Here is a 13,991-nt window from a genome sequence, read left to right on the forward strand (position 1 = left end):
ACCCCGTCTCTACTAAAAATACAAAAATTAGCTGGGCGTGGTGGCACGCACCTGTAATCGCAGCTACATGGCAGGGTGAGGCAGGAGAATCCCTTGAACCCAGGAGGTGGAGGTTGCAGTGAGCCAAGATCATGCCATTGCACTCCAGCATGGGTGACAGAGCGAGACTCTGTCTCAAAAAAAAAAATGTCATTCTGGACCATGCTACAGATCTGCCTGGAACTCTCCCCCGGCTCCGGTGCAGGAGGACAGGAAAGAGCTTGGGACCCAGGAACCAGGCAAGGGAAGTAGGCCCCCGCCCCAGCCAGGATTTCTCCCTGCAACCCTGGGCTTCATGTTTGGGTTTGTAAATAGGGCCCCGAGTCCCAGTCTCACAGGTGACAGGGTTCAGTCCAGGTCCTGGTGCCATCCCTACTGCCCCCTGCATCCTCCAAGGCTCTGCAGAAAGGGGAGTTGGCAGCAACGTGGCAGGTGGGCCAAGCAGAGAGGGGTGGAATCCTGCCCTTCCAGCCTGGGGCACCAGGACTGAGACAATGCCTTGGTCACAGATAGGGTCTATGGCTTGGAAAAGCAGGTAGGGGTGCCAGGCTGCACAGAGGTGAGTGCCTCAGCGGCCAGAGCCCGGTGTCCCCAGCCCTGCTCAGTGCCCCTTCCAGGGGGACAGGTTTGAGATGGAGGAGCTCACCCACCTGGAGGCCTGAGATGTCCATCTTCTCCCGGACGCTGAACTTCTGGCCCATGAGCCGCAGCTTGGGCACGCAGTAAAGGATCATGCTGTTGAACTGCAAGAGGGATGGCACAAGTGAGGAATGAGAGCTGCCCGCAGGCCACCCCAGGGGCCTCAGTGAGCTTCTCACATGGGATCCTTTTCATTTTTTTTTAATGTTATAAAGTGAAAAATATTTTTAAAAGATATGGGCAGTAATTTTAACTACGGTTACATCTTTGAGTGAGGAGACTGTAGCCACTAGCTTTATTTTTGTTCATTTCTATTTTTAAATTTTTAAACCATGAACATGAGCTAATTGTATAATTAAAAAAAAAAAAACTTTTTTTAAATTTTTTTGAGATGGAGTCTTGCTCTTGTTGCCCAGGCTGAAGTGCAATGGCGCTATCTTGGCTCACTGCAAACTCCTTCTCCCATGTTTAAGAGCTTCTCCTGCCTCAGCCTCCCAAGTAGCTGGAATTACAGGCGGGTGCCACCATGCCCGGCTAATTTTTGCATTTTTAGTAGAGACGGGGTTTCAGCATGTTGGCCAGGCTGGTCTCAAACTCCTGACCTCAGGTGATCTGCCCACCTCAGCCTCCCAAAGTGCTGGGATTACACGTGTGAGCCATCACGTCCAGCCAAACCAAATCTTTTGAATGAGCTACTGATACATTCACCAACATGGATGAATCTCTCAAACCCACATGGTGAGCTAAAGGAGACAGACTCATCTCATGGCATTGATATGACATTTGGGAAAGGCAAAATTCTAGAAACAGAGAAGAGATCCATGGTTGCCAGGGCAGGCAAGTGCTTGCCCACAAAGGGGTGGGACAAGGGAACTGGGGCGGTGGGCGGGGGCAGTGATCAAATTGTAACTTGGCCAGGTGAGGTGGCTCACACCTGTAATCCCAGCGCTTTGCGTGGGCAGATCACCTGAGGTCAGGAGTTCGAGACCAGACTGGTCAACATGGTGAAAACCCATCTCTACTAAAAATACAAAAATTAGCCGGGCGTGGTGGAGCACGCCTGTAATCCCAGCTACTCAGGAGGCTGAGGCAGGACAATTGCTTGAACCTGGGAGGTGGAGGTTACAGTGAGCTGAGATTGAGCCATTGTACTCCAGCCTGGGCGACAGAGCGAGACTCTGTCTTAAAAAAAAAAAAACAAAAAGGGGGGGGGGGGGGGGGGGGGGGGGGGGGGGGGGGGGGGGGGGGGGGGGGGGGGGGGGGGGGGGGGGGGGGGGGGGCGGAGCGAGACTCTGTCTTAAAACAAAAACAAAAACAAACAAAAAAAAACTTTTTCTGTAACTTGATTGTGGTCACAACTGCATTATTCAAAACTCGGAATTGTAAAGCAAAAATGAGTTTTAGTTAACATAATTTTTAAAAACTTAAAAAAAAACCTTTCAAAGAAATAATTGTTTATTCAAGGAGAATTAGAAGCTAGAGGAAAATGGAGGAGGAAAGAAGAACCACATCTGTTTCTACTGTGCCATGGCACCCAGGGTGGGTCTCGAATTACACTTCCATCCCACCTTCCCCCTCCCTCCCGGCCAGGGTTTGGCTCAGGAATAGTTGAAACTGTGATTCGCTGCTACAGTTCTCTGTGCTCTCCTGGTTGCTACAAGCTGGAGTCTGCTCAGTTCTGGGGAGGAAAGAGGTATTGGCTGTGAGGGATTGAAAAATGAGATATTTGCAGCAAATGGGGAAGAGCTGTTGGCAAAAGTTTGGTGTCTGGATGTGGAGGAGGGAGGCTCCCTGTGGCTGGGGGAGGGATGCTGAGGGTCTCAGAGGGAGCCAGAGGCCCAGTAGGAGAGGCCACAGAAGAGCCCATGTCCTTGGGCAGCCAGAGCCCTCCTGGCACTGCCCTGGGCTTGAGGCAAATGGCAAGGGAGGCTCTGTGGCTGGGCTGGCAGGGGCCAGGCTCACCAGGAAGAGGTGGCGGTCCTGGGCGGTGCCGTTCTTGGCTGACAACTTCTGGATTTGGCCCTCCTTGATCAGCTCATTGGCTGGGTTGACAATGTCTTCTTCCCCACCCAGCTGCTCGTACACCTCCAAGAGCTTGTGCATTTTCTCCTGCAAGAGACATGGGACTCAGGCACCAAAGGTCTGTGAGAGTGGCTGGTGACCTAGAGATGCACGGAGTCCTTCCCTGCAACCGTGGCCCAGAATCCAGAGAAGGCAATGAGCTACTGACAAGGGTGGGAGGGAAAACAGAGTGATGTTTGAGTTGGGTATTGAAGGATGAATAGGAGTTCACCATGCAGAGCATAATAACAATGATAAACAGCAACAGAGCTAACCATTGCTGTAAGCCATGTGCTGTTCTACATGACACATGTTTTAACTCACCTAGTGAGGTGAGTGCCATTGTTATCTTCATTTTACAGACAAGGAAACTGAGGCACAGAGAGGTCAGTTGAGTATCTGAGACCCAGACTCGGACAATCCATATGTCACCTTCCCCTGGCCATGGTGACTGGTGGGGTAGTCACATGGGTAACCAGCACCCAGAAGTGCGATGGGACAGGGTCAAAGCTCATGGTCCAGCTCTGAGCCGGACGCCAGTGTAGCAGAACGCAGAGCTGAGCCTGCGGCAACCTCGACAACAGCCACATGTCTGAGTCTGAACCTGCCGTGCCTCGGAAGCCCCGTCCTTGGACCTGAGTGATCTCTGCCTGTACACCCTGGAGGCGGCTGTGTTTGGCTGACCCGTTTCTGGCACCAATGCAGGTAGGTGCAAGTGGGCACAGGGTGTAGGGGGCACTAGAGGAGCCAGCAGCAGAGAGCTTAGAGGAGCAGACTAGGGTAGGGGTGAGGGTCTTTTGAGAACTGGGGGAATGGGCGGGTACCTGGTATATACACAGGGGAGCGGGGTGTGTACCTGCCCACTACTGGGGGCTGGGTGTGCAGTTGGTGTGTACCGGGGGGCTGGGTGTGAACCTGGTATGTACCGGGGAGCTGGGTGTGCAGCTGGTGTGTACTGGGGGGGCTGGGTGTGAATCTGGTATGTACTGGGGAGCTGCGTGTGCAGCTGGTGTCTAATAGTGGAGAAATGCATGCACCTGGCATGTACTGGGAGGGCTGGGCAAGCACCTGGTGTGCACTAAGAGGACTGGGTATGTACCTGTCATGTCCCGGAGGGCTGAGTGAGCACAGAGCCAGTCCATGAAGGGACTAATGCAGCTTTAGTGAGTGAATGAATGACAATAACACTGAGCATTGACACTTCCTGCACCAGGCAGGTCCTGTTGTGAGCATTCTACGTAGACTGATTCTTTTTTTCTCCCCCCACACCTGGTGGCTCACAGGTGTGAGCCACCACGCCTGGCTAACTTTTGTATTTTTAGTAGAGACGGGGTTTCACCATGTTGGCCATGCTGGTCTTGAACTCCTGACCTCAAGTGATTCGCCCGCCTCGGCCTCCCAAAGTGCTGGGATTACAGCCATGAGCCACCACGCCTGGCCTTGCTGAGGCTTTTGAACACAAAAATTGCCATGGGCTCAGGCCATTTAGGGCTGAGTTCCATGGTAACACGTGGCCGACACTTTCTGGGGCAGGCCGGGGACCACCTTGTGGGGCAGGACTTGGGGCTGACCCTGGACATGTTGCAGCTCTCACTCTCCTTAGTGTTTTAGGAGTCATAAAACAGCCGTTCTCTGAGAGGTGTGTGAGTTTTGGGTGAAAAGACCCGGATTTGGATAATTAAATGAAACTGCCTAGGTAATGGATACTTAGAAAACAAAGGAAATTCCTTTTTTTTTTCCTGGTTTTTGTTTATTATACACTTTTTTTTTTTTTGAGACAGAGTCTTGCTCTGATGCCCAGGCTGGAGTGCAGTGGCGCGATCTCGGCTCACTGCAAGCTCCGCCTCCCGGGTTCACGCCATTCTCCTGCCTCAGCCTCCTGAGTAGCTGGGACTACAGCCGCCCGCCACCATGCCCAATTTTTTGTATTTTTAGTAGAGACGGGGTTTCACCGTGTTAGCCAGGATGGTCTCGATCTCCTGACCTCATGATCCGCCCGCCTCGGCCTCCCAAAGTGCTGGGATTACAGGCGTGAGCCACCGCGCCTGGCTGTAGAGTGATTCTTTTACTCTCCACAGACGCCCAGTGAGACAGGCTCTGTCGGGGCTCCCATTTTATAGATGGGGAAACTAAGGCATAGAGCGCTAAATAACTCACCAAGGACACAGATCTATTATAGCAAGGGGCGGGGCTGTCCGGCTGACCCCCCTGGGGATGGGGGTAGAAGGAGGTGTAAAAGAGTCACTCGTGGAGCCCCCCAAAGGATGGGGGCGAAGGGGCTGGCCCACAAAGGTCCCTGGCCCTCACTCTTGCTGCACCACCCTGCAGGTCACCGCTGGAGCCCCACACTCACCACTTTCCGAATGGCGGCATTGGAGTGGTTGGCGGCTGTGGAGATGAGCTCCAAGGACCCTGCGGGAGGAAGACTGGGTTCAGCCTGGGGCCACGGTGGCTCCATTTTTGCTTGCTTGAGGGACTCCAGGGCAGCTGCCTCCAAAGAGGATCTGTCTCTGCTCTCGGCCTTTCCCAGGGTGCCTGGGCTACTCTAGAAGACTGGCCCAGAGGAAGGGGGTGACCCTGCCCCCGACCCTGCAGACACATCCCTTCTGGGGCCAATACCAGGCAGGGGGCTCCCACGATCCTGCACAGACGCCTGTCCGGGCTGCCTGCCAGCCACACCAGTCACTGCCCTTGGACTAGGAGCAGCCCCCACCAGCCCCATGAGGCCCATTCCTGGGGCCTAAGCTCTGAACAGGGCCAGCATTTAGCAGCACCTTCCCCAGACCAATGTCCACCCGCATACTTCAAGCAGGGGAGATTTTTCTCTGCCGTCAAAGACACTAAGTCCCTTCCTGGGCTGCTACGGGGCTCACTCGTTCTCTCTCTTTCTCTCTCTCTCCCCCTCCTTTCTCTGTCTCTGTGTGTCTCTCTCTCCTCCCCTCTGTCTGTTTCTCCCTCCCTCTCCCTCTCTTTCCCCAACGTCTCCCTATCTCTCTCTCTGTCTCCATCTCTCTCCCTCCCCTGTCTCTGTCTCTTTCCCTCTGGTCTCTCTTTCTCTCTCCCCTACCCCCGTGACCCCACGACTCTCTCTCCCCCTCTCTCCCCAACCCCAGAGTTCTTGGCAGATGCCCCTGCACCCTCCTGGGAGCCCTTGGCCCCAGCTCACTCTCTGCATCCTTCCGGTCTGGGGCGTCCTGCGGGAGCCTCTTCAGATAGTCCTTGAGCAGCAGCTCGTACCGGGGGACCCTCTGCACAGGCTCCAGCATGTGGTGCTGCAGCGTCAGGTTCCCGCATACCTCTTGCTTCTGTGGGGACAGAGGGAGGATGGGGCACCCCAAGGACATGTGTGTGGACACTGGCCCCGACCCCGGCTTCTGGCCACCACAGCCCCAGGAAGCTGCCTGGAACTGGCTGCCCAGAACTGACTGTCTGTCAAGACATGGCTGGCACAGACTACACTTTACAACGGGGGAAACTGAGGCTCAGAGAGACTGACCAATGGAGCAAGGACTGGAACCCCAGGCAGGCTGGCCCTTGGCCCAGAGCTGGCTGTCTTATACGCATCCTTGGTGGAGAAAATAAATGCCTGGACAGGACTGTCTCCTCCCATCAACAGTGGGTTCTCCCCACTCTCACCCACCCGTGGGCCTAAGCAGGGCTCCCTTGACTCCTCTCCTGAGAAATCAGGCAGAGCTTCACCCAACCGTCCCCACTGGGAATCGGGCCAGGGCCTGTCCTCATGCCTAGAAGCCACTCGGGGAGTCCTTCTGCAGATCGCTCTCGATGTAAACACACCAGTGTTCCATCAGGTGCTGAGATCTTCGCATTCCACCCGTGCCCAGCTCTGCTCACTGGCTCCCTGTGCCTCCTCTCACACCCTGCAGCACCTCCTCACTGCCGTGTCTCCATCTGGCATCCGAACCCCAGACACGTGTGCTGAATGCTGCCACTCTGTCAACTCTGTGCTCCCCACTCGGGTCCTCCTGCCCAGACCACTTTGCCTCTGCCTCCCCTGATGATGCCCACTGGGCAGCCTGTGAGGGCCTGCTGCCTCTGTCGTCCTGTCCACCAGCTTCCCCACCCACCTGCCAGCAACTTGAGGGCCTCAACCACCCTCACCCGGCTCAGGGCCCAGAACAGAACGGCTTCCAGCTCAGATGAGCTCAAAAATGCCTGAGATACAACAGGGTGAGAGAAACCCAAGTCGACAATCTTCATAAAAACAACTGTTTCTGTCAAGATATTCACATAATCTCCAAGTACCTCCCTATAAGAAACTTTTTTTTTTTTTTTTTGAGATGGAGTCTCGCTCTGTTGCCGGGGCTGGAGTGCAATGGTGTGATCTCGGCTCACTGCAACCTCCGCCTCCCAGGTTCAAGTGATTCTCCTGCCTCAGCCTCCTAAGTAACTGGGATTACAGGCGCGCACTACCACACCTGGCTAATTTTTGTATTTTTTGTAGAGATGGGGTTTCACTATGTTGGTCAGGCTGGTCTCGAACTCCTGACCTTGTGATCTGCTTACCTCGGCCTTCCAAAGTGCTGGGATTACAGGCGTGAGCCATTGCGCCTGGCCGAACCTTTTTTTTTTTTTTTTTTTTTTTGATGGAGTCTTGCTCTGTCCCCCAGGCTGGAGTGTAGTGGAGTGATCTTGGCTCGCTACAGCCTCCGCCTCCCCAGCTCAAGCAATTCTGTCTCAGCCTCTCAAGTAGCTGGGATTACAGGCATGAGTATGCCACCACACCCAGCTAATTTTTGTATTTTTAGTAGAGATAGGGTTTCACTATGTTGCCCAGGCTGGTCTCAAACTTCTGACCTCAGGTGATCCGCCCACCTTGGCCTCCCAAAGTGCTGGGATTACAGGCATGAGCTACCGCGCCCGGCCAAGAAACTTATTAATGGGGAAAAAACCCAGCTTCACCTGAGGAGTCCTGACAGACACGCCCTTTATCAAGTGAGTATCTCCAGGATTGGGACGCAGAGACTGCGTCACCAGGCAGGACGCAGGGAGAAGAGCACAGCCTCACTCCAGGAAAAGGCACAGCCTCAATCAAACTGTGGAGAAACAGCAAAAAAACCCAAGCAGGCAGTCTACAAGTAACTAGGCTGCACCCCTCAAAAAGACAAGGACAGAGGCCTGTTCCAGACCCAAGAGGACAAATACAATAATGAGCGCAATGTGTGGCCCTGGGTTGGGTTATGGATCAGAAAACAAGAATGTTATTGGGACAATCGGTGACATCTGAGTGTGGGCTGTGGAGTAGACAGCACCAGGACGTCGGTATAAAATCCCCGATTTTGATCACTGTGCTGGGAGTACGCAAGAGAATATCCTTGTTCACATATTTAGTGATAAAGGGTTACGGTGTCTGCAACTTAGTTTCAAAACGCTCAAAAGTCATCATCATCTGTATGAGTTTAGAGAGAATAATAAAGTAAGCCAGACAAAATGTTAATAATGCATAACAATTTGTCATTTTTGCAACTTTCCTGTAAAGGTTTAAAGTTATTTCAAAATAAAAGTTTAACGTTTACAATATGCTTTGGATTAAAAGAAGGAAACCTGCAAACGCCACAGGCAACTTGACTGTCACGCAATCCTGTTTTGTCCACACCAGGGCTTCTCAGCCTGGGCACTATGGACATTCGGGTTAGAGAATTCTCTGCGGTGGGTCATCTTGTCTGCTGCAACGTGTTTTGCAGCATCCCTGGACCCCACCCACCAGATGCTGGGTGCACCCAATGTCTGCAGATATGGCCTGGGATCCCTGGGGGGCAAAGTCACCTTCAGGGAATGGCTGGACGGTACTGAGTCCAGGTGGAGAGCCCTCCCCACAGCCTGCCTGGCCCTGTGCCCAATCTTCCTAGGATGAGGGGATGCACAGACCAGTGGCTGGCCTGCAACCGGGGCCATGTCTGCTTCGAGTGTCCCCAGGCAGACGTCATCCAGGACATGGCAGGCGCGATCTCAGCTCACTGCAACCTCTGCCTCTCGGTTCAAGCAATTCTCCTGAATCAGCCTTCAGAGTAGGTGGGACTATAGGCATGCCATGCCCAGCTAATTTTTGTATTTTTAGTGGAGATGGGGTTATATAGTCTTGGGTCGTGGGAAATGCATTTAAAAATAAGCTTTACATTTTAAGAAGTGGTGAGTGGACGTACTTAAAAATAAAAAATTCTGGGCCAGGTGTGGTGGCTCACGCCTGTAATCCTAGCACTTTGGGAGGCTGAGGCAGGTGGATCACAAGGTCAGGAGATTGAGACATCCTGCCTAACACAGTGAAACCCCGTCTCTACTAAAAAATACAAAAAAATTAGCCAGGCATGGTGGCGGGCGCCTGTAGTCCCAGCTACTCGGGAGGCTGAGGCAGGAGAATGGCGTGAACCTGGGAGGCGGAGCTTGCAGTGAACTGAGATCACGCCACTGCACTCCAGCCTGGGCGACAGAGCGAGACTATCTCAAAAAAAATTAAAAAATTAATAAATAAAAATAAAAAATAAAAAATTCTTTATGGCAAACACCACCACAAAGTTAAAAGATCAGGCTGGGTGCGGTGGCTCACGCCTGTAATCCCAGCACTTTGAGAGGCCACGGAGGGCGGATCATGAGGTCAGGAGATCAAGACCATCCTGGCTAACACAGTGAAACCCCATCTCTCCTAAAAATACAAAAAAATTAGCTGGGCGTGGTGGTGGGCGCCTGTAGTCCCAGCTACTCGGGAGGCTGAGATAGGAGAATGGCATGAACCCAGGAGGCGGAGGTTGCAGTGAGCCGAGATCGTGCCACCACACTCCAGCCTGGGCGACAGAGTGAGACTCTGTCTCAAAAAAAATAATAAAATAAAAAAAAAAAGACGAATGGGGGAAAATAATCTGTGACATGCATGACAGAAAGCAGTTGATGTTCTTAGCATATAAAAGCCTTGTGAATCAAGAAAAAAGAGACCAGCCCTACAGGAGACAAGAGCAGCCAGGGCTGTGAGGAGGCTGTTAGCAGAAAGCTAAAAACAAAAAAGCAATGTAACATTTAAACAAAAATGCCTGCACTAGATATGGAGGGACACTGTGCAATCAGAGACTGTCCTCTGAATTCAGGTTCCATCAGATAATAGCTCGTGATGCTGTAGCTTGCACAGCCTCTTGAGCCGCGATTTTCCAGTGGGAATGCTGATTCATCTCTGGGAGTTCTTGTAAGGCTCAAAGCATCAACAGAGCATCTGGACACATCCCATAATTTTCCTAACTTTCTCTATGTTCCAAAATTTCAGTAATGTCATATGTTACTTTTTGGAGTAAAAAAAAATTATATATATATATGTATATGTGTGTGTATATATATATGTTTTTAAAAAATAAAACACCAGGCTCTGTGCATCTTGAGAACATCCGTGTCCACACTACCACTGCCCACCTTACCTGGATGCTGTGGATGACGTCTTTAAACAGTGGGGAGCGCTGGGTCCACGTGCTCACCAGCCCCACGGCTCGGTCAAAGTTCTTGACGTACTCGCCGTACATCTTCAGGAATGGGGCCAGCTTCTGCAGGATGTCCCCGAGCCGTGGGTTTGTGTCCCTTCATGGAGAAATGGATCATCAGAGAAATAGCTGGGTGCAATGGGGACTCTGAGGTTAGTGAACATGAACTCCACCAGGGGAGTGTGGGGTGGAGGCCAGCTCTGTGTGATGGTGAGCAAATTGGTCACCCTCTCTGAGCCTTAGCTTCCTCCCCTATGTCTTGTAGAGTAGAAAATAGTTAACTGGGCAATTAAATGAAAGATGCTTGTAAAACAGTTAAAAGTGCAAGCTGCAAGCTTAGAACCAGTGACCCAGACACAGGAGACAGCAGTAGTAGCAGAATCGCTTGAATGATGAACCACAGTTATCAAAGAGAACCAACAAAATACCATTATGCTCCTTTTAAATGGGCAAAGATTAGAAACAATGGTTCTATCCAATGCTGGCGAAGTCCTGTGGAAAGTAGCTCTTTGTAGTACTGATAATGAAAAAAGCTGCTTTGGACAGGGATTTGCAAATAATTTTCAAGAAACAGAAGAATATACTAATCGTCTTTGACCTTAGGACTGTTTCAAAAAGAAAGAAAAAAGCCACAGGCACAAAGCCATCACTAAGGCGTGACTATGAACTGCACTCATACATTTAACTTAAATGTCCAGGCCGGGTGCGGTGGCTCATGCCTGTAATCCAGCACTTTGGGAGGCCGAGGTGGGCGGATCACGAGGTCAGGAGATCGAGACCATCCTGGCCAACACAGTGAAACCCCGTCTCTACTAAAAAAAAAAAAAAAAAAAAAATACAAAAAATTAGCCGGGCGTGGTAGCGGGTGCCTGTAGTCCCAGCTACTTGGGAGGCCGAGGCAGGGGAATGGCGTGAACCCAGGAGGTGGAGCTTGCAGTGAGCCGAGATCGCGCCACTGCACTCCAGCCTGGGCAACAGAGTGAGACTCTGTCTCAAAAAAAAAAGTCCAAAGGGCAGGGTGGCTAAGTCATTAGACCCCTGTGCTGTGATAAAAGTTGCAGAGGAGGTCACACATGCACTCATGAGTTAGCAGTCTCCAGGGCCTTGCAGGAGAAAACCTGTCTCTACCAAGCATGGATTTTTGTCAGCCAGAAGGCTGCATCCAGTCCTGACTGCCTCGGGGACACAATGTAACCTGTTCAGCAGCTGGACCATGTCCTTGTACAGATTTATAAATTGACACAGCCTCTCCCTGAGCAACAGGTGAAAGGACTCCCCCTGGCCTCCCATTCCAGTCAAGCCTCTGTGGTCTCCTGGGCTGCAGCCTGGAGAACGGGCTTGTGGGACACAGAAGGACCAGGCTCCTCATGCAGAGGGAAACCGAGCCTGCGAAGGGCCCAGGCAGCAGAGACCCTAAGTCAAACAGCAGCGGCACCCACAATGAGGGGAAACACAACACCCAACGTGGGGAACTGATGAGTCTGGGGGCCAGCCTGGGATGTTTCATGAATTGTGACTTGCACTGAGCTGTCCCTCTGCTAATGAACAGAAGCAGCAGTGGGACAGAGGGACAGGCCACAGGGATAGCAGGAGGATCTGAGGTCCACTGTTGAGAGGGAAAAACAGCATTTTTAAAACAAAGGTGGAGTATAAACTAGGAGGGACAAGAAAACCAACTAGCACTATCCACTGTGTGGTGTTTCCAGATGTCAAACCTCATTTTAGTTTCAGAGCCCCAAGTGGGGCGTTAAAAGCCCTTCATTCCGCATCATCCGCTTTCTCAGGAACTAAGCCGTGGAGACCGTAAGTGGCTGGCCAAGGTCACCAACCAGGAAGGGGTGGAGTCTGGATCGGACCCAGGGCCATGCAGAGAAGGGAGGCGCCCAGCCACCATGAGACAGTCCCCCAGCACTTGCCTGGCTCTCAGGCACATGAACCCAGGTCTAGAAACCACTTGAGGGGCCCCACGGCATCCACAGATGGTACTCACCACTCCTCCGTGATCCGCGTCTTTAGCTCCGGCAGCAGGAACTGCCCGTGGAAGCGGTGGATGGAGGAGATGTTAGAGAATATGCCCATGATGACTTCTGGAGGAATCCCAGCATCCGTCAGCCCGGTGCAGAAAACCTGAGCATAGAGAAGCCCACGTGTGGCCAGTGAGCCCCTTCCACTGAGCACAGTTGCCACCCTGCTTCGGCCACAGGTGAGGGCGCTTGGGAGGGGCCGCTGCTGCCACCTTGTGTTTTCTTAATGAATTTCAGAATTATTGTCCTCCCTTTTCATCGAACTGGTTCAGACAACCTCATGGTCTTAATGCAAGCTCACTTATGACTTACGAATGTGGGTGAGGCAGGGACAGTCCCCTGAGGGCAGGGAACGACATCTTTCCTCAGCCACCTCTCATGCGAAATGGAAGGTTCAGACTTCCTTTTCTTTCTCGTGAGATAAAAACAGCAGCAGCACCGTCTGTCAAAACCCCGGCTTCCATGGGTGCTTTATTTCCTGTGCTCATAAACCCCACGTTGTCATGTGGATAGAGATGAGTGGCAAACTCTGTCCCAAGTACTTATGCAGAAAAACATCCAGAAGCCATTTACATGCTCAGATCATGCAGCTGCCAAAAAGAAATGTCCCACAGGTGACTTGGCAAAGCCTTTTCCTCAGAGCTACAAGCACTGAAAACAAAAAATAAGTTTGTAGGACGGGCGCGGTGGCTCACGCCTGTAATCCCAGGACTTTGAGAGGCCGAGGCTGGTGGATCACCTGAGGTCAGGAGTTCAAGACCAGCCTGACAAATATGGTGAAACCCCATCTCTACTATAAATACAAAAATTAGCTGGGTGTGGTGGCGTGTGCCTGTAGTCCCAGCTGCTCAGGAGGCTGAGACAGAAGAATTGCTTGAACCCAAGAGGCAGAGGTTGCAGTGAGCCAAGATCACGCCACTGCACTCCAGCCTGGGTGACAGAGTGAGACTCTGCCTCAAAAAAAAAAAAGAAGTTTGTAGACCAGACTTAAATTTGTCTGAGTTTTAGTATTTAAGTCATTCATACTGCACCTATAATGCCCAGCCAATGCTAAGAGATACTGAAACTGCCCCTAAGCCACGTGGGCTACCTGGTCCAGCAGGTGCAGCCGCTTCACATAGGTCTCCTCGGTGTGCAGGAGCTCCTGGGCAATGTGGAGAAGCTTCTGGGGGCCAGAGTGCTGCGGAGAGAAGAGATGCAGCTCACCTGGGGAAGATGAGCCTTGGGGAATCAGCACCTAACGGGCTGCCACTGTGTGCAGGAGAACCAGGGGCCACGGGGGCAGCAGGAGGCCACTGGGGCGGGAGGAGGGGCAGGAGGGGCCACTGTGATGGCAATGTGGTGCTCAGTTCTCATAGATGGGCCTTTGACTACAGAGCAGTTGCAGCAACCACATCAAAATATATTGTACGGTGATGTCAGCAAGATGATGGACTAAACAGCTCTCGGCCCTCCTTCTGCTCACAGACATAAGGTTAACATCAATATATGGGCCAGAACACCTGTCTGAGAATTCCAGAGACCAGCTGAGAAGCTACAGCACCCAAGCCATTATAAAGCCAAGAAAAGATTTCAGTAAAAGGTGTAGGGAAATTGGTGATGTTTGGCAGGCTTGTCTTAGTCCATTTTACCCGCTCTACATGCGTACCACCGTGTCCAGCTAGTTTTTTTCTATTTTCGTTTTGTAGAGATGAGGTTTTGCCATGTTGCCCAGGCTGGTCTTGAACTCCTGGACTCAACCTATCTGCCCGCC

At 52.0% G+C, this 13,991-nt stretch overlaps 1 protein-coding gene and 1 long non-coding RNA gene across 10 annotated transcripts in view; one reads left to right on the forward strand and one right to left on the reverse strand.

Moving 5' to 3' along the window:
- Nucleotides 1–13,991, reverse strand: part of FGD3 (FYVE, RhoGEF and PH domain containing 3) — a 120,686-nt gene that overhangs the window by 20,392 nt on the left and 86,303 nt on the right. For all 9 annotated transcript variants that reach the window (XM_030803054.1, XM_030803090.1, XM_030803136.1 and 6 more), the window contains 7 exons: nt 13,329–13,418; nt 12,205–12,341; nt 10,155–10,311; nt 5,906–6,044; nt 5,093–5,151; nt 2,641–2,787; nt 690–782 (listed from right to left, as the gene is read on the reverse strand). In XM_030803054.1, the coding sequence (XP_030658914.1) occupies nt 690–782; nt 2,641–2,787; nt 5,093–5,151; nt 5,906–6,044; nt 10,155–10,311; nt 12,205–12,341; nt 13,329–13,418 (822 nt within the window). The remainder of the gene's footprint in view (nt 1–689; nt 783–2,640; nt 2,788–5,092; nt 5,152–5,905; nt 6,045–10,154; nt 10,312–12,204; nt 12,342–13,328; nt 13,419–13,991) is intronic.
- LOC115832431 lies at nt 1,579–8,676 on the forward strand. Its single transcript, XR_004027929.1, has 3 exons — nt 1,579–1,596; nt 2,143–3,444; nt 5,853–8,676. It is a non-coding gene; the product is annotated as an uncharacterized LOC115832431 (long non-coding RNA).

This window comes from Nomascus leucogenys, chromosome 1a (assembly GCF_006542625.1).
Source record: "Nomascus leucogenys isolate Asia chromosome 1a, Asia_NLE_v1, whole genome shotgun sequence".
In the NCBI taxonomy this organism is placed as follows: Eukaryota; Metazoa; Chordata; class Mammalia; order Primates; family Hylobatidae; genus Nomascus; species Nomascus leucogenys.